This window comes from Haliaeetus leucocephalus, unplaced genomic scaffold (genome assembly GCF_000737465.1).
Source record: "Haliaeetus leucocephalus isolate CR32 unplaced genomic scaffold, Haliaeetus_leucocephalus-4.0 Scaffold317, whole genome shotgun sequence".
NCBI classification, from domain to species: Eukaryota; Metazoa; Chordata; class Aves; order Accipitriformes; family Accipitridae; genus Haliaeetus; species Haliaeetus leucocephalus.
The window spans coordinates 4,841,561-4,860,071 of NW_010972753.1; the positions used below are offsets into that span (position 1 = coordinate 4,841,561).

Here is an 18,511-nt window from a genome sequence, read left to right on the forward strand (position 1 = left end):
TTAACTGGGTTTGTGTTAGACAAATCGGAAAGCTGAGCAGAGGGGAAGGAAGCAGAGAGGAACACCGTAAGCGTGGCGTTTCTCAAACTGCAGAAAAAAAAGTAATAGTAATTACCTTTTTCTTTTTTAGTTGATTTGAAAAATAGTGTCATTATGTACTTTTGGCACTGATCTGATACTTTCAGTGTTTCTTCCCAGGGTTATATATTATGAATCAGTCATGAAGGGCCTGTGATAGCTTAGGAAGCCCAACTGAAACCCACTTGTAATAGTAAAAACTATGCCATCGTAGCTGGATGGTAGTACGACACAACACAGGAGAAAATTTCCATACGTGCCACCAACAAGTGTTACAGGTAGATTAAACTTCTGAGGGAGACAATAATTTCTGGATCATCTGTGGGAGAGGTTACATGGAAGAAGACAACAAATATTGTGACTATGCATAACTGAGATATAACTGAGTCAGAAAATATTAGAACAGTCTTTATGCTTTTGACACATATTCTGACCCTTTATACCTGATACAAAGTGCCTAGTTTTCCTAAATACCTAGTGCCTGTGGGGTACAGTGGGAATGTGGTATCCAGAGACTTTGAAAATGCATCTAGCTGTCTGCATATTTTAGTAATTAAAATACACACCTTTAAAATGCTTGTTTCTCATCCCTCGCCCTTGTTAATACGTGGAATTTACTAATATAATTACTATGAATTTAAAACATCCATAAAGTCATGCCTAAATTAGTGCATACCTGTTTTTATTTAAAGTATAAAAAAAAGTGGTGAGGCTAGTCTTTTGGGGTTTGTTGGCTGCATTGCTTCTTTCTGAGATTATTTTACTTTGTCTTGGAATGTAATGTAGGAGCAGAAAGTATCATCTGTTGTTCATTTGACGCAGAAGACCGTCACGTCTTCCTCTGATAGAGCAGCTTGCTGTCCTGTCTGGGGAGGCATTGGGTCCTAATGTTTACTGCCTAAATATTAATAGCAACATAGAGTCTGTGTGATTACTGAGAATTTAAGAGTATTAAACAGAAGTCCCAGTCTTTTGGACAGACCGACTGCTCCTAGCCAATGCACTACGTAGCATAATAATTTTTATTTGCCTTCTTTCTCTGCTTAAAGGAGCCAGAGCCGTGTAATGTAATAGGTACTTCCCACAGCTGTTTGTGGGATGAAAATTTGTTCCTTACTATCAAAACTGAACACAGAAGCTACAAGGATGAAATATTTCCAAGCAACAATCTTCCAATCTATATAAGAATGAGGATTTTCTCAAGATAACAAACTTTTCCTATTCTCTCTATAATTTTATTTGGCATCTGTAAAAGCTGCAATATTTCTGATTCAATATTTTTCTTTATTTCCCAGTAAAACCAATTTCAATTGTTATAAGGTTGCTACAGCTCTACATTTTTAGGTTCTAAATAGATTTGGTTTTATTATCTTGTGGCTGAAGTGACAACTGTTTTTTTCATTTCTCCAGCATGGCAGGTTATGCACTTCTTTGAACATGCAAGGGAAGTCAGCCATATAAACTAGAAGCAAAGAGTATTTCTATGCAAAATGAGTTACGCTGATACTTGCTACAGAGACTCCATTACAGATTTCTTATCCATTGGGAAAGAGTCTAATTTGCTGGAAAATTGAGTTTTCAGCCAAAGAAAGCTTTTCAGACAAGTCACTTGCTTTCCAGGGATTTAGATTCCTGCTCCTAGATTTACACAAGGATTATGGTACCAAGTGGGATTTTCAAAAGCATAGGAATTAAACGAATGGGATCCATATCATGTCATGAGTTTTTGAGAACTGGCATGATATTTAGGCTCCTAAGTACCTATACCATATTTGAAAACTGGATTAAGGCTCTTAAATCACTAATGATATGTTATAGTGAAGTATTGTGCAGTTGCACTTAGTTAGCTCAGATGCTGGAAGCAGCACAGATTTGTTAGCAGGGCACTCTTCCCTCGCTCACCAGCACAGGTCATTAAACTCCTGAAATAGAGCATTTTAGCCCAGACACGATAGTGTCTTAATATGTTCTTTCTAAAGGGGTCATACAGCTCTGTATGACACTGAATAGTGCCTTGTAGACAAACTCCAAGATAGATTAGGAAATGCTAACACAGCTGGCTAGTCCCTCAGCTGAAATTTGAGTTTGTAGTATTTCTGATCTTTTAACTTTGGCCTTGATTCAAACCAAAGTATTGTGAAATAGAATGTGTTTGTACCACAAGAACCGAGAAGCAGAAACCTAGGCAGACAAAGAGTAATATTAAGCAGACCTTACTCTAAATGTTGTATCCAAAATGAACACTTCTATTTTAACCCCAGAAACCCCAAAACAATGTGTTGTGGTGTTTTTAAGATATTTCTGTCAAGGAAGGTAGACATTTCTACTGAAAATTCCAGAAATAGAAAGTTCCTGAGTAGCCCTTACTTTTCTGTGTAAACAATCTGTACATGCCATTACAAATTCGTCCTTATGTTCAGAAGAAATGACGAGCTTGGGGAAAAATAAGGGAAGGCCTTCCAGTTCCACTTCCTCTGGCCTAAGATATTTGATTATGAAGAGAACTGAGTAATAGCAATCAAGAGACTTATTGTGAATTTATGATGGTAGAGATTCTGCAAAGAAATAGGACAGCATAGATTTCTAGCCAAAGAAAACATGTTTCTGGCCGAAGAAAACGGCCAGATGATCTGATGTGCAGATGCTTTAATAGGCATTAATTTCCTTAATTCATAAAATGAACTTTATCCAACCACTGTTTTCTGTTTCTAAAGGAAAGTAAGAGAAGATTTCTTTTAAAAAATGTCAACTAAAGAGATAGAAGTGTGTCATCCTTTCCCACTTACAGTATCTGAAAAAGAAACACCTCAATGTGATCTACATTGTTTGCCAGCAATGATGCTTTTTTTGTTTGTAATTAAAAGAGGGGGCTTTGTGTTGTTTTCTTTTAAAACAATATGTAATAGGAGTATTATTTTCAACAAGATTTTCTGGTTTTGGAGCTTGCTTTACAGACATTTTAATATATAAGTATATACTTATTTTTTACAACTAGGGTGGTTTTTTTATGCACCGAGCATTAAATTATGGTTGTGTAACCACCAGCTCTGGTAACATTTCTACAGACCAAATGTTTATGGTGTCTAATCTCTGTTTGTTGCCAAGTAACTGTATGATATGTGCTAATATAACATCTGCCATGCAGGGTTTGTATAGCGAGCTTTATTTAAAGCTCGGTACATCAAATAGACAATAAGCACCAGATATCATTGTTCTCAGGCATGTTCCCCTCCCTCCCCTTACATGGACTGTGTAACTTTTTTGGTTTTAATGTCCTATGGTAGACCTTGATTTCCTACCATGTTACAAAACAGAAAAGCTATGGAAACTAAAAGTTCAGGGCTTAGACTTCAGGCAAGATTTGTACAGAGATAATGCAAACCTGAAGTCCCCTGTGCCAGGATGTCTGCTGTTATAATGGGAGTGTCTGTACAGACACTACAGAACCAGGCAGAACATCTGTATGATAAACTGTAGAGATGTACAGTGCAATTTGGACGGCATGTCCCCCAACTCCACCCCCATCCAGTCTGCTGCATAGACACTAACTACTCAGGACACCCTGGGGATTCTCCAGACTTTCTAAACCTGACTCTAAGTGCAAATATTTGCTAAAAATGAAAAACCTGCTGGAGATTTTTTGGTCCAGTTCCCTGCTCAGAGCAGGGTCAGCAAGGGCAGGTTCCTGAGGGTCATGTCCAGTTGGGTTTTGAATATCTCCAAGGACGGAGACTTTACAACATCTCTGGGCAACCTGTTCCTGTGTGTGACCACGCTCATAGTGAAGAAGTTTTTTCTTATGTTTAAGGGGAATTTCCTGTGTTTCAGTTTGTGCCATTGCCTCTTGTCCTGTCTCTTAGCACCGCTGAGCAGAGTCTGGCTCTGTTGTCTTTACTTCCCCCATCAAGTTTTTTTACACATGGACAAGATCCCGCTGAGCCTTCTCTTCTCCAGGCTGAGCAGTCCCAGCTCTCTCAGCCTCTCCTTGTACAAAAGGCTCCAACCCCTTAATCATCATTGTGGCCCTTCACTGTCCTTCTCCCAGTATGTCTACACCTCTCTTGTACTGGAGAGCCCAGCACTGGACCCAGCAGTCCAGATGTGTCTCATCACAGCTTAGTAAAGGGGTAGGATCACCTACTTCAACCTGCTGGCCGTGCTTTGCCTAACGTGTCCCAGGGTGCTGTTGGCTTTCCTTGCTGCAAGAGCACATTGCTGGCTCCTGTCTAACTTGGTCTCTACGATCCCAAGGTCCTTGTCTGCCAATCTGATTTTCAGCTGGTTGGCTCCCAGCCTGTACTGGAGCCTGAGGTTATTCCTCCCCAGGGACAGGACTTGGCATTTCCCCTTGTTGAACTTCACGAGGCTCCTGTCAGACCATTTCTGCAGCCTGTCAAGGTCCCTCTGAGTGGCAGCACACCCATCTGGTTCATCAGCCACTCCTCCCAGTTTTGTGTTCCGTCATCCAGGTCACTAATGCAGAAGTTAAACAGCGTTGGCCCCAGCACCGGTTCTCGGGGTACACTGCTGGTACAGGCCTCCAGTTGGACTTTGTGCTGCTGGCTGCAACCTTCCGAGTCCAGCAGTTCAGCCAGTTTTCAACCCATCTCACTGTCCATGTACTTAGTCCATACTTTATCCATTTGTCAATGAGGAAGTTATGCAAGACAGTGTCAAAAGCCTTGCTAAAGTCAAGATAAACAGCATCAACTGCTGTCCTCAGGTCCACTGAGCCAGTCGTCTCATCACTGAAGACTATCAGGTTGGTTAAGCACAATTTCCCCTTTGTAAATCCATGCTGACTACTCCCAGTCATCATCTTGTCCTTCATGTGTTTGGAAATGGTTTCCAGGACTATTTGTTCCATCACGTTCCTGGAGGTCAAGGTGAGGCTGGCCAGCCTATGTTCCCAAGATCCTCCTCCTTGCCTTTCTTGAAGATGGGAGTGACCTTTGCTTTCTTACAGTCCAAAATCTCTCAACTTAAAAGCAAAAAAGCCTGCTTGAATGGAGCAGATCAGAAGTAGCTGCCTAAGTGGACAGAAAAGCTAATGTGCACTCAAAGAGAAATACAGAAAGCAAAAAAAGCCCTCACAGTGTTCACGAAAGTAGAAATTATGGATTTTTCACACTTACTTTTTGGGCCACAAGAAAGGGTAGTACGTCCAAATTTCTAGCAGAGCAAAGACAGATTCAGAAGACTAAATCACTGAAATGACTCGCAGAACAAATGAAAGAGGTGTGCAGGTCTACAACAGAACCGGAACAGAGAGCATGAGAGCAGGTCGCCTTTTAAATCAGATGATTTTGAAATAGAGCAACAGAATTAAAAGGTTGACTACAAATCCTGAAAGAGGAAACTCCATGCAATATGTAAAAAATTTAATTGCAAGGCCTTTAAATGTCAGCTCTTTGGAAGAGTTGAAGTGGTCAGGGTGCATAAGGTCCTATTCCCTTTACAAGGCCTCCTCGGAGGCTGAGAAATCTTATTCTGAAATGTCAGCATTATCAGCAGAAAGATTTAATTATGAAAAAAAAGCATAGAGTGTCTAGAATTTGTATTCAAAGGTCATGAGCTACAGTATTTCCAAGAACTGTCTGCCCTAACTCTCTAAAAAGGAGAGAATAATAAAAGCAAGGCAGGAACAGATTCACACATATTACTATTCAGTTCCTAATATCGGTGTCCTACAATAAATGACTTCAAATGAGGCAAAATACACTCCAGTTACTTGGGTTTGAAATCTAAATCTGAGACAGGGTATACAAAATAATAGGCCAAAAATGAAAACTAATGATAAATTTCAGATAAAAATTTTAATGATTGGGAAAAGATTGAGAAAGAGAAATAATAGTGAACACTAAGATTCAACTGGCAAGCATGAAAGTGAGGCTGAACAAGAAAACGTAGGTATCCCTAATTAACCAGATAATTAAATGAGATTTTCTTCCGTTAAGAATAATAGAGTCATTGTTAAGACAATGTGTGTTTGGTCTAGTCACAGAGAACATAACTTTATGATACTTGCTCCCCCATTTTCTATATTTTAACCTAGAGAAAAAAGAAAAGAGAATAGATTGAGGGAACTATGTGAAAAGGAAATCTATGATGATATGCAGAGAATTTTTAATAGTGTGTGTTGCAGAATGCTTGCTTGATGTGAAATGTGTGAGTCTGGCTTTTCTTACTTGTTTGCCTAAACCTCATGATTTATATAACTCTCTGTTTAGCTTCATGAATATGTAATGTATTCAGGTAGCCCAGTTGTTAAGAATACTGCACATGTTTCTATTTGTTTCACAAGCCTTATACAAGATTTATACAACACACCACTGAAGACTCTTCTAAACAAAGGCATAACCTAACATGTAGATATAGGAGCAAAAAAATACTCTCACGTGTTCTAACTGCAAATAAGTATGTCTACAAGTAGTTATAGTAAGGGTCATGGTCCATATAGATCCCTCCAAAAAACATTAGTATGGGCTTCCAGACTTAAGATTGCTAGGAAACAGCCTCCCAGAACTTCTCATTTGTCTTGGAAGAGAAACAATAGCAGAAACTGCAGCAGATACGGTTTAAACTGAGGTGAACTGGATTTGCTTAATCCTGTTCTCACACAGTAGTAAAGACAAGGATGTTTTAGGGAAAGCTCTGTGTAGATAAAATTGGAGAAAAAGCCAAAGTCAAACCAGGAGCGTAGTGCATGAGTACTAAAACATGCCAACTGTAGTGGTCTCCTCTGTCCTCAGGTTATTTTGTCTGCTAGTCGTTGTCACTAGAAGGGCAGAAGGAAGAGTCAGAGGCTGCACAAAATGCCATTTCCCATTGACATGTTTTATAAGAGTGCCCTGTCACGTGTGACAAGCAACGGGTGTGGGTGCCCTCCTCCAGAAGTAGAAAAATGGTTATGCAAAGCATCCACTTAGGGCACTCAGGCAGGATGAGAGATGGCTCTTTTGACCTAGAGGACTTATATGAGCCAGTACTATAAACATGGCAAAACAGACAAAATTCCTGCTGAATGAAATGCTGGTGAGCTTCACCATTAAACTGAAACCTCAGAGAATCTCCTGGTGGAAGTTCTCCTGGATGCATGGTTTCATTCTATTGCTAAGAGCTTTTATTTTAATTAAACACACAGATAATATATTACATGCTCGTTTATAGCGACAACAGCAGCAAACAACTTGTTCACTATTTCTCAGGGTTTTTTTCAGATTATCTGATGTCTCTTAGATGGAAGTGGAGGGACAAATTTAATAGCCCATACAGACAGATCAGGCTTTAGCATGACATACTTTTCATATACCTACATAGAAAATCTCATTTCCGTTATCTTGCTCTAGGGATTAGTTTTGTACAGAAACCATGGTGTAATGCAGAGGAACTTCATGCAAGAGAGAGAAAATTATATTTTGGATACTTTAGATCCTTTAATATTTTTATATGCCTTTTCGTATTTTGGGTCTCTTCTTTTTTTGTGGGGGAGGGGGAAATCCTGTCCCTATAATAGAAAGTCTTTTAGGATCAAAGCCTTGCTTTATTCCTTCCTCTCCTCTTTGTAAGATCGAAATATAAATTCTAAATCTGCCACGCAGAGAGACCAATACTGTCAAGATGTTAGGCTGATATTTCACTCAGTAGTTTTAACTACCTATAATCTTTAGTTCTTTTGTATTTCAAGACTGCATTAACATTTGTGATGACAGCATTTTGATTATTTGTACTTTTTCCTTGGAGACCACTGGGAAATGTCACTGTGTGTTCAAGAAAACTAACAGAAAAAAAAGAGTGATACATAGATCTTCTCTGAAATCATAGGGGTAGCACAAGTGTCACATCAGATTCAATTAGAGATGAGCAGATAATGAAAACGCCAACATCTGGCTGCATTTGCTCTTCTCCTCCAGTATTCAACCTGTTGTTAATCACAGGGGACTCACAAGCTCAAAACATTTTAAAAGACTTCTTGGAAATACTCTTTCCATCTTCTAAGATTTCATTTTAGCAATGCCTCTTCTTTTCTCAATAGGCATCACTGAAACTTTTGCATAATAATGGCCTCTTTATTAATTACCATTTTATCTGCTTCTGCACTTTCTCCCAGGAAGTGCTAATATTCTGTTTAATGCATTGCATAGTTCTTTTAGGAAAATTTCCTTACGTAAAAAAATTGAGGACTGTAACTTCAGTTTGGGAAAAACATCAGAAGAAAGGTTTAGGTATGAGAAATAAAGACCGTTTTCATTTGTATGCTCAAAGCGATAGGGTTGGGGTTTTTTTAATATGTGGTAAGGATAGACAATGAGAAAGTCATAAACTGAAAGAAGAGGCAGACTTTTTGTCTCTCAATGCAAGATTCATGGGAACATTTCAGAAGATAAAAGCTGATCTTCAATCAGTCATAGTGATAACTAAGTCACATTAGGCAGCTCATTTACGGTCATATGCCTATGGCTTCACACATGTATCTTTACTATCCTTATACGTATCTGCCCTCAGTTTGAACTGCTTGATTCAGGGTATAACCAGGCTTGTTCACACAGTGAGGCAGAATATTCTTACAGGGCTGCTGTGCAATTCATAGCATACGTGATTTTAAATGATGCCCTTGCGAATGGAAACTAACCTGATTGTAACTGAGAAATGAGATTTAAGGTTGTTAGAAGTCTCAAGCAGGTATAAAGGATTCTCTTTTTATGGAAGACCTTGCCATGTATTTATTTTTTAAAAGGCAATGATTTCTCTAGTGATATATCTGAATACATAGGGCTATACTTAGGAGAAATAAAGAAAAAAACCAACATCCTTGCATTGCATTACTTAAGTTTTGCTCTGCTCATGATTGCTCTGAGGAACCTCAGAGTTCTCAATATTAATATTCATCTGGACAGTGACTGTGTATATTAGTGTTTCAAGACTGCAGGTTCAGGCTGCACATAATTAATTTTATTGCAGCCTACTGTAGACTACTGCTACTGCACTATTTCTTTTACAGACATTACTGTTGAAAAAAAAAAAAATAAAGCAAACCCAAAAGCATATATCAGTGTTTTCCAAGGTACTGCAGTTATCAGCTGAAATACTATAGTTTTTCCTCCTATTCTTGTAATTACCTGTGATTCCTAAATACCGCCATCTACGGCAGCTTTTCATAAATGATGGCTTTCCAATGGCAGTGCTTTATTTCAAGACCCCTCTCATGAAGTGGACACTTAGCAGTCTAAGTGCCTGAAGGTTCAGCTTTACAGTCAATCAGACCTAATATCCCTCCTCTGACAGAGGTGCCTTGTCCCCGAGGTCATTTGCCTGTGCCAAAAATAGCAGAATGAAGAAAGGACAAAAAAGAAACCCAGGCTCAGAAAATCATCAGGAAAATAGATTGTAATGAGGAATTCTCTTAGTTTCTAGAGGCAAGCTAAGAGATGAGGAATCTTTCTGAACTGCAGAATGAATTAAAGAAATGGTGTGGACTTCAAGAGAAGAACTCCATCTCTCTGGTTTCCTTTGATTTCAAAGTATAGGAACATTTTGCTTAGCATACTAATGAATTCTTTCCCCCATTCAGCCCTGTGCTATAGTTGCAATATCTTCCAGGGATGTCAGTCATTTTTTCTAAAAATGGTCTAAGTTCATAAACATAAGAGGTTTAATCTCATTGTATTATCTACAATCTCAGAAAGATCAGAAGGGTTTTCATCCTCGGAAAGTAAGTTTTAGTTCAATAAAAAGGCTGAACAAGAACTGTCCTAAAATATAGATAACTTGGAGTGGCCAGGTAAGGCAGCCATTCCTGTGAATTTTTGTCCTTGCGGGAAGTGTCCAGCCAATAAACTGGCTTTCTGAGGTGCAGACAACTCCACACAGCCCTGTGTGCCTCTAAAAAATGAAAATGAATTGTAATCATTACAATCTGCAAGGACGAATCTGAGAGAACTTTGTAAAACAGACATAACCATAGATCTTTGGTATCATTATTTTTCTATTATAAAGATTGTGGGTTTCAAGGCAGTTCCTTCTTTGATGTCCAGATTTTGCTGTACCGTTTGGATTAAGCTTTCCTTCATTAGCTGTGTTAAATTCTAACAGGTGGCTGGTCTCTCCAAATAACAGAATTTTGCAGCGAGCAAATGTATCATGTGACCATAAACATCTAAAGCTAAAGCGGCAGATTAGAAGGAGGAGTATGGAAGTAGGTGGCTGATGTAAAAATATTATCTTCTGGCTAGTTTCCAGTCGGGTGACTGATTGTGGTGGCTCTCAGTTTCATTACCGCAAGACAAATTGTTCAATATGTTTTAAATGTACAGCCAATCTGATAGACATGGAATGTGAATTTAGGCACTTCCTCTTTGAGTAGGATCAATATGTCTGCAGCTGAATGGTATCTCTGAAGTCAGATATTTTCAATACAGCTTCAGAATCGGTTACTTCACTTGGGATTTTTTTTTTTTAAACTTTAGTTTCTTTCAAATGAAAAACAAGTTTGACATATTTGTTTTCAAACCATTCATCACTGATGGTTCAGAAATCAAATACAAGGTGGGCTGTAAACTTGATTTATGATCCAACAGCTTTTTGTTGGAAGAATCTGACCTGTCAAACCCCATTTTTTTGAGAGGAATATACCAGTTTTGGTTAACTTTGTCTGGGATAAGGTTCTCGACTCTTGAGTGGGAAAGAAAAAAAAAAAAAAGAAAAAAAAAAAGGCAGTGATAGAGAAAGAAAGAAAGGAAGAGAAAAAGGTGGGGGGTGGAAGGGGGAGAGAGGGAGGGAGAAGTGCACCCATGCATCGGTAGATAATAATATCCAAGATCTAAGATTCTTGCCAAGAGACTTGAGAACTCTCTCATGCAAGAATAGGAATCTGAACACTCTGTTCCTCCTGTATGACAACCATGTTGATAACTACTACCTGGTGGGAAGAGGACCATCTCTTTATTTTTTTTTAAACACAGTCAAAAGAGTTCTGGTTCTTTGCATACAGTACAGAACAGGAAGTGCTTTGAAATCATGGATATTTTTGTAGGACATGAAAATTATTGCCTTCCTCCATCTATTCACTTAAAAAAAAAGTATTTAACCTGTTTAAAAGACCAGCTGTAGTTGTGACTTTTGTAATTTTTGTTTGATTCTTGCTATTTAGTAAAAGTTTAGGAAGAAAGGATTAAATTCTGGTTTTGCTGTTCAGTTTAGTAGATAACTGTGCCTCAATATATCCATCTGAAAATTGTATTAATTTTGAATAGCCTGTTGCATGGTGGGTTGACCCCGTTGCACCCCATGGTTTGAAAGATATGAAACAGCTTATAGCAGATGCATAGGTCTACTTCAGAGTTTCTAAACTGAATAAGGATTGCAGAAACTCTGCTGTCCATTAAAGTTGCTATCTGGGGAGAGTGTAAACTTGAAAGGGAGAGAGGCAGCTGGAGAAATACCCACCTCTGCCTTGGTCCACCTGGATTAATTGCCAGGAAAACATTCATACATTTGTAGGCTAAAAAATAGATAAAATAACAGACACTAAAGGTGTTGATTGACTGAGGGCACATTTCAAATAACCTTTGAAAATCTGATATTTTAAGTATACAAAGTTATTCAAATTATTTTCCTTGCCTATATTACTCCCAGTCACAGTATTTCCCTATAGCCTAAAACTCTGGAATGCAGAACGCCCAGGGATGCTTTCACTTTTCCAGATGGGTGAAGGAATTGGCCCTGGGAGATGTGATTGGTTGTAGTATAGACATACCCACAACAGCGTCAGGTTGGTAGGCATCAATAGGAAATGCAACACTGAAATACTGATATTTGCCTCAATTTAGAGAGCTTAGAGGTGCACTGTCTTATTAAGCATGAATTCTTCCTGGCCACAAATATTGGTAACTATCACTTTAAAATAACTATACAACACCTCTGGTGTATCTTTGTTTTAATGTTGATTAGGATTTTTATGTACTCCTGGATGATGGGACAGAGTGCACTCTCAGCAAAATGGGTGGAATGGGTGACAAAGCGGAGGGCAGGGCTCCTGTTTAGGGAGACCTTGATAAGTTGGAGAAAGTCATGGAGTCCAACAAAGGCAAAAGCAACGTCTTGCTCAAGGAGTGGAATAACCCCACGCAGCAGTGCAGAACCAGGGACTGACTGAAAAGGAAAAAGCTTTGCAGGAAAGATCCTGGTAGCCCAGGTGGACAATAAGTTGAGCATGAGTTGGCAAAGGCAAGTTGGCAAGAATTTAGCTAGCAAGTCCAGGCGGGTGATCCTTCGCATCTCTTTAGTATCGGTGAGGGCACATCTGGAATGCTGTGACAAATTTTGGGCTCCCCGGCGTACAAAAAGACATGGATGTACTGGGCTGAGTCTAGTGCATGCCACAAGGTGGTTGGGGGCTGGAACACCTGAAGTGGTAAAATCTCCATCCACAGAGATGTTCAAAACATGACTGGGTGAGGTCCTGGCAACCTGTTCTATCAGACCTGCTTTGAACAGGAGGTTGGACCACTTGGCCTCCAGAGGGTTTTTCCAGTCTACGTGTTCCTGTGATTCTGATACATCAGTTATGTGTCTAATTTATTATTTTCAGTAACCTTTTCTCTGTTAAATTATCTATTGAACCTCACAAGATGTGGGAAAATTAAATTGGGCACAAATTTTATAATAACTTCATACTGTTGTTGAAGGATGATTTATCTGCATATATTAACATCCTGTGCCTATTCATTTAAAAGTAGGAAGCCTCTTAGAGACCTGAAGTACAGGACCACAAAAGTAATGTCAATCTTTGCTTAAACTGAGAAAAATACTGTTTTCTAATCTACTTATTTGTTGCATTCAGATTAACTCTACCAGTTACTATATCTTTACTTACAATGAGAGAACTTTGTTTGCTCAAAGAGTTTCAAAACAGATTTAGAACAACAGTGACTCAGAAGACATTATCTGATGAATGGTAATTTTGTTGAGAATGACAGAACTGCAAAACTAAATTTAAATTCATAGTGGATGATGTTTAAAAAATGTCAATGTGCTGATAAATTATGAGCCTTTACAGAGAAGTTAAGAAATGGGAATGACTAATTTTGCAGTTTAAGGGAAAATATATTTCAAATCCTTTTCCCGTCCACCCACTTTAGCCCCCAAGGAAAAAAAAAAAAAAGAGAGAGAGACAAAGAGAGCTAAAAAGCATTCAAATCGGTGTAAAGAAAAGTAACAACCCAGAGATGTTGCCAAAAAGTCTGTCACAGCTGTGGCTCTCTCCAAAGTCTGTAGTGCAGAATGATTTCCTGTAGAGAGTAGAAGCTGTTGTTGGAAGAATGAACTGAAAGAGGGTATGTGGACCAAATCCAGTTCTTTTCCCATCCTCGAAGAGATATTCTGATTCAGTCCTAGATCTGATGGGTCAACATCCCAGACACCAACTGGGTGGGTTTACACTCTGGTCAGATAAAGGAAAACCTCTGTAAAGCAGAAATGTATGAGTTGATAATGAATCCATTCTATAATTGCTGCACAGTTCAAATTAATACTGTAGATTTTAAAGGGCATTGATAATTTAATCAAAGAGCAGGGGAAACATAGTAAAGAGAATGCAACTAAAGCTCTCCTGCAATTCAACTGACAGGAGATGAGTGTGTTTAGTAGATTAAACCCATACACATGTGGATGTGTGTGTGTCAGTAAGAAAGGGAACAGTGATTTTGACAAGTTGGAGGGAACAAATATTATAGAGTTATATCAAAATGTCAAATGCACTTTAAATCTCTGACAGCCCATAATCTCTGTTAAAGACTGAAAGTTGAAAAGCAAAATATCAAAATGTTCCAAGTGACTAGAAAAGTTGGAGCTTTCCCATGAACATTTACTATCAATTTTAAAGAAAAAAATAAATGAATGCTCTTTTTTTCATATAACATGCAGTCATCTGTCAGATCAGTAAAGAGTACACTTGCTAACAACAGCAAAAGTAGTAATAATCAATGTCACTGCTATGAATTAAGTATACAGATGATGAATCTAGTAGAATAGCAGCACTATTTAGCTGCATGGATTGAACACACTTCAACAACCTTCAGAAGGTTTTTGACCACTACCAAACTTCCTATTCAACAATTTGCATAAGTCTACTAATATTATTTCAGGGTAGATCAAAAGGGAGGAGGGAAGTCATCCTATTAGGAATCTTGACATTATTTCACTGTACCCATCCCTTGGATTTTGAGAACTGAGCCTTTTTCTAGTACTCCACTTTCAAAATTTTCACTGATGGTAATATCTTTTAAAGTAAAATTTTCATCAACTCTTCAAAATTGTTTTACAGTAACTTAGTTTATAGTATTTCTCTGTTAATGACTATATTTAATAGAAAGGTAATTGAATATTATAACAAAGTATGAAATGCTGGATAATATTTATGAAAATACAAAATTTTAACATGTCAGTGCATGGTTTTTGTAAGGGTTTAAAGAGATGACTTAACACAAGTGCCTTCAATACCTTGGCATGTGAAAGATTCTAAATTTGGTGCTATACTTACTCTCTAAAAAAAAATATTTACAGCAACCGAAGGTGTGAACTTTATTTAAACAAAAGAAAAAAACGAAGCATTCCTGAAACAATAGGCATAAAATCAAGTCTTATTCTACCCAATAATAATCAGAAAACTATATATGTGAATTTCTTTCTTTTCTAGCACCACTAACAGATAAACCACCAAAGCTTTTACACCCCTTGGAGAGTAAGCTAACAGTTCAGGAGACCCAGTTAGGTAAGTAGCAAACACATAATTTCTATTCAAATTGTATGAAGGTATTAGATGTGTCAATGTATGATGGTCATGTGATGGTATGTTGGCATTAATAATTTCATTGAAAAGGCATTAAGCATACTTTGTTTCCATGCCGAGATGTATCATACACCATCTAGAAGACTGTTGTTCACAGAAAAAATTGGTAGTAATTGACACTGAATACTAAGCTCTTGAATATAATGATGCTGGTTTTCACCTTTGCCGAAAGTCTGTAGTTCTAAGTGTACGTGAGCTTTTCTTGCTAAACTTCCTCTTCTCTGTATATTTATATATATTTACTGTGGGATTCAGTAGGATTTTGTGGTTTAAATTCTGCTTGCGAGACTGCTTTGGCGATTAGTTACGAACTTGCAAAGATGTTCTGTAATTATAAATGTTGTGCTGGTCTAAAAACATACAGCAAACAGTGAGAAGTTAACATAATAGCATCTGATTATTCTGAATGTATGAATATATATGTAAAGATTAATGGAGAGAAACTGATGCATGAAGAAACCATTTTGTTTCACTTTTTCTAGCCTAGTGGATAGTGGGTATGTTTTGTCACTTTGTTCTCCTACCACCGTGCAGGTAATTAAGGCTCCAAAGCTAAGTGCATGAGTTACTACGGTTTGCAGGATATAACAATCCATCTCCTTTGTGGATTGACACAGAGGGCAACTTGTAAGAAACAAACAGTCCTCAGTAGGTTACACTGGAATTATGCTTTTGTGTCAGAACAGTAACCTATTGATAGATCTTCTAGCATGTTAGCTACAGGGAAAAAATGGAAACAAATCTGGTGGTTGTCTAAATCTTATAGAAAAAAAAAAGAAAAAAAGCAAGCAAAACTCGGTACATTCTGCAGCACACCACTAGAAAAAGCAGAAGGCTTGCAAATTAATTCTGACAGTCATTGGCAGAACATGTTATGGTGCTTGCCAGCTTATGGCTAATAGTGGCCAGAGAATAATTAATCTTTGTTTTGATATTCATAAAATATTACTTAAAATGATTCATGCTATTCAGGTAATATTCTGACATGCTGATATACATGTTTTCAGAAACAATTGTATAGAAAGGGGGAGATGTAACATATTTCCTTCTAGAGCTACTTTCTGTTGTTCGGAAGATATTGTTTCTGATATACCAAGTCAGAAAACTTTTCCTTGATGACAATCCTAGATGATTTTACCTTTTCATTTGAACACAAGCCTAAGGAAGAGAAAGCAAAGCGACTCCACACATTTTTTTCCCAACTAGTGTTACTTACTGAGATATTTTTGATGGGAAAAAAAAAAAAAGCAGAACCTTTTGGGGCTTTGATGTTGTCTTGCTAAATATACTGCATAGGTGAGACTATTTCAATAAGACTGTCATTATTAATGGCTAGCTAGAGGCTTTTTATCTATGATTTTTAGAATTAATCATATCTTCAATTTCTCATAGTTCTGAGAAACAGATTAAATAATTTAAGAAGTGCTGGGCTTGGAAAAGACACTTTTCAGAAAACTAAATACCTATGAATATGAAGGAGTTAATTTGAAAATGTCACTTTCAGACACAGATGGGAAAGTCTGACCGCAAACGAATGTGAAGCTACAATACTTAGCCTTATATCAAGAAGTTACAAGAATATATTAATTTGTTGTTCAAAAGCCTGTGAAAAAGCCTGTGAGAACTGGAGCAAGTGCAAAAAAATGATAGTCCCTGACACGAAAATTATGTTGTTCCACTCTTAGTTTTAATGTCTTGGTCCTGCTGGATAATGTTTGAAAGGTCTATGTTTCACTTTCACTGAGGAAAGCTAGTGTTCTTTTCAGGCGGCCAGTTCATACCCTTCAAAAAATACAAAATATTTTAACGTTGGAATAATTCACTTGGTCAAACCTTAGAGAGCCACCTAAGCCACCCACCTGAGGCTTGGGGTGACCACATGTTGCAGACTGGTCTAGACACTGCCAGAAAACATGTTAGTCCTCCAGAATGTGTTTGGGGTGGTGGTTTTGTCCCTTTTTTGGAAAATAAACCTGTTGGTGGAAGGGGAAGAAGTGGCATGGGTGGCACAGAAAAGGGAGAGCAAGGAACTAGGAGCTTGAGGTAGTTTGGGATTTCGTTAGCAGGTCACCAGTTGGTGAGGTGGGGAGCTGGGGTAATCCCCGCCCTCCCCCCACATTTCTGTACTTCTCACCTTGCAGTCCTCCACCTTGAGTTGGAAATGAAGCAGGTTGCAAGTGTCAGGCAGGACATGCCCTGAGGGGGCACATCTACAATTTACAGGGATGTGTGTGCTTCTGCAGGTGCACATGGTGTGCTGAAACGTCAGCAGCAATGGTTCACCTCAAAACCTTCCCCTGCTGGCAGGCTTCTGGGGAGTGGTGCTGGGCACACTTTTGAGGAAGCCCTTAGTAACCCCAGTGTGTTTGCTGCTGAAGGAGCTACTGGAGTTCAGTTCTTAAACAGGGCACCTCCATGCAGTGTCTAGATCAAGGTGGGAAGACTCCAGGCATATCTCATTTATTTGGCTCTAGCACTGCTGAGTGACAGAGATATCTGACATTTATTGCTGATATATATTGGTCTCTTCTATACACCAGCAATTAAAATTAATGTCACGGGACCACAGACCTGTTGTATTATTGTGTTGCATGGCTTCTGTAAAACAGCATCAGACCAAGAGGTGATTGCACGTTAAGGAAGGAGCTTCTCTAAGGGGTGACTGGTAGAGTCTTATGGCATAAGCAAACAACGGCAGTTTGACTTGCTAAGACAAAAGGAAAGAAACGAGAGCTGTAGAATCTGCACACCTCAATCCTATGAGCCTACAAGCTCCCATCACACTCAAGCTATCTGCAGTTGGTTGTAGGAAAGGTGTCCCGCTATTCACCTGATGTTTGGGAGAGTGTTAAGCATGGCTGCACTGCAATCATAGAATCATAGAATGGTTTGGGTTGGAAGGGACCTTAAAGATCACCTAGTTTCAACCCCCCTGCCATAGGCAGGGACACCTTCCACTAGACCAGGTTGCTCAAAGCCCCATCCAACCTGGCCTTGAACACTGCCAGGAAGGGGGCAACCACAGCCTTTCTGGACAACCTGCTCCAGTGCCTCACCACCCCCACAGTAAAGAACATCTTCCTAATATCTAATCTAAATCCACCCTCTCTCAATTTAAAGCCATTACCCCTTGTCCTATCACTACACGCCCTTATAAAAAGTCCCTCTCTGGCTTTCTTGTAGGCCTCCTTTAGGTACTGGAAGGCTACTACAAGGTCTCCCCAGAGCCTTCTCTTCTGTAGGCTAAACAACCCCAACTCTCTCAGTCTGTCTTCACAGGAGAGGTGCTTCAGCCCTCTGATCATCTTCATGGCCCTCCTCTGGACTTGCTCCAACAAGTCCATGTCCTTCTTACATTGGGGGCCCAGAGCTGAACACAGTACTGCAGGTGGGGTCTCACCAGAGCAGAGTAGAGGAGGAGAATCACTTCCCTCGACCTGCTGGTCACGCTTCGTTTGATGCAGCCCAGGATACAGTTGGATTTCTGGGCTACTATTGCACTTCGCTGGCTCATATTCAGGTTTTTTCATCCACCAATACCCCCAAGTCCTTCTCTGCAGGGCTTCTCTCAATCCACTCATCGCC

The 18,511-nt window shown here is 38.9% G+C and overlaps 1 protein-coding gene across 1 annotated transcript in view; it reads left to right on the plus strand.

The window, feature by feature from the left end:
* The window catches only part of IL1RAPL1 (interleukin 1 receptor accessory protein-like 1), a 640,049-nt gene that overhangs the window by 460,653 nt on the left and 160,885 nt on the right, over positions 1-18,511 (plus strand). The window contains exon 5 of the mRNA XM_010571307.1: positions 14,774-14,848. Coding sequence (XP_010569609.1) covers positions 14,774-14,848 — 75 coding nt within the window. The remainder of the gene's footprint in view (positions 1-14,773; positions 14,849-18,511) is intronic.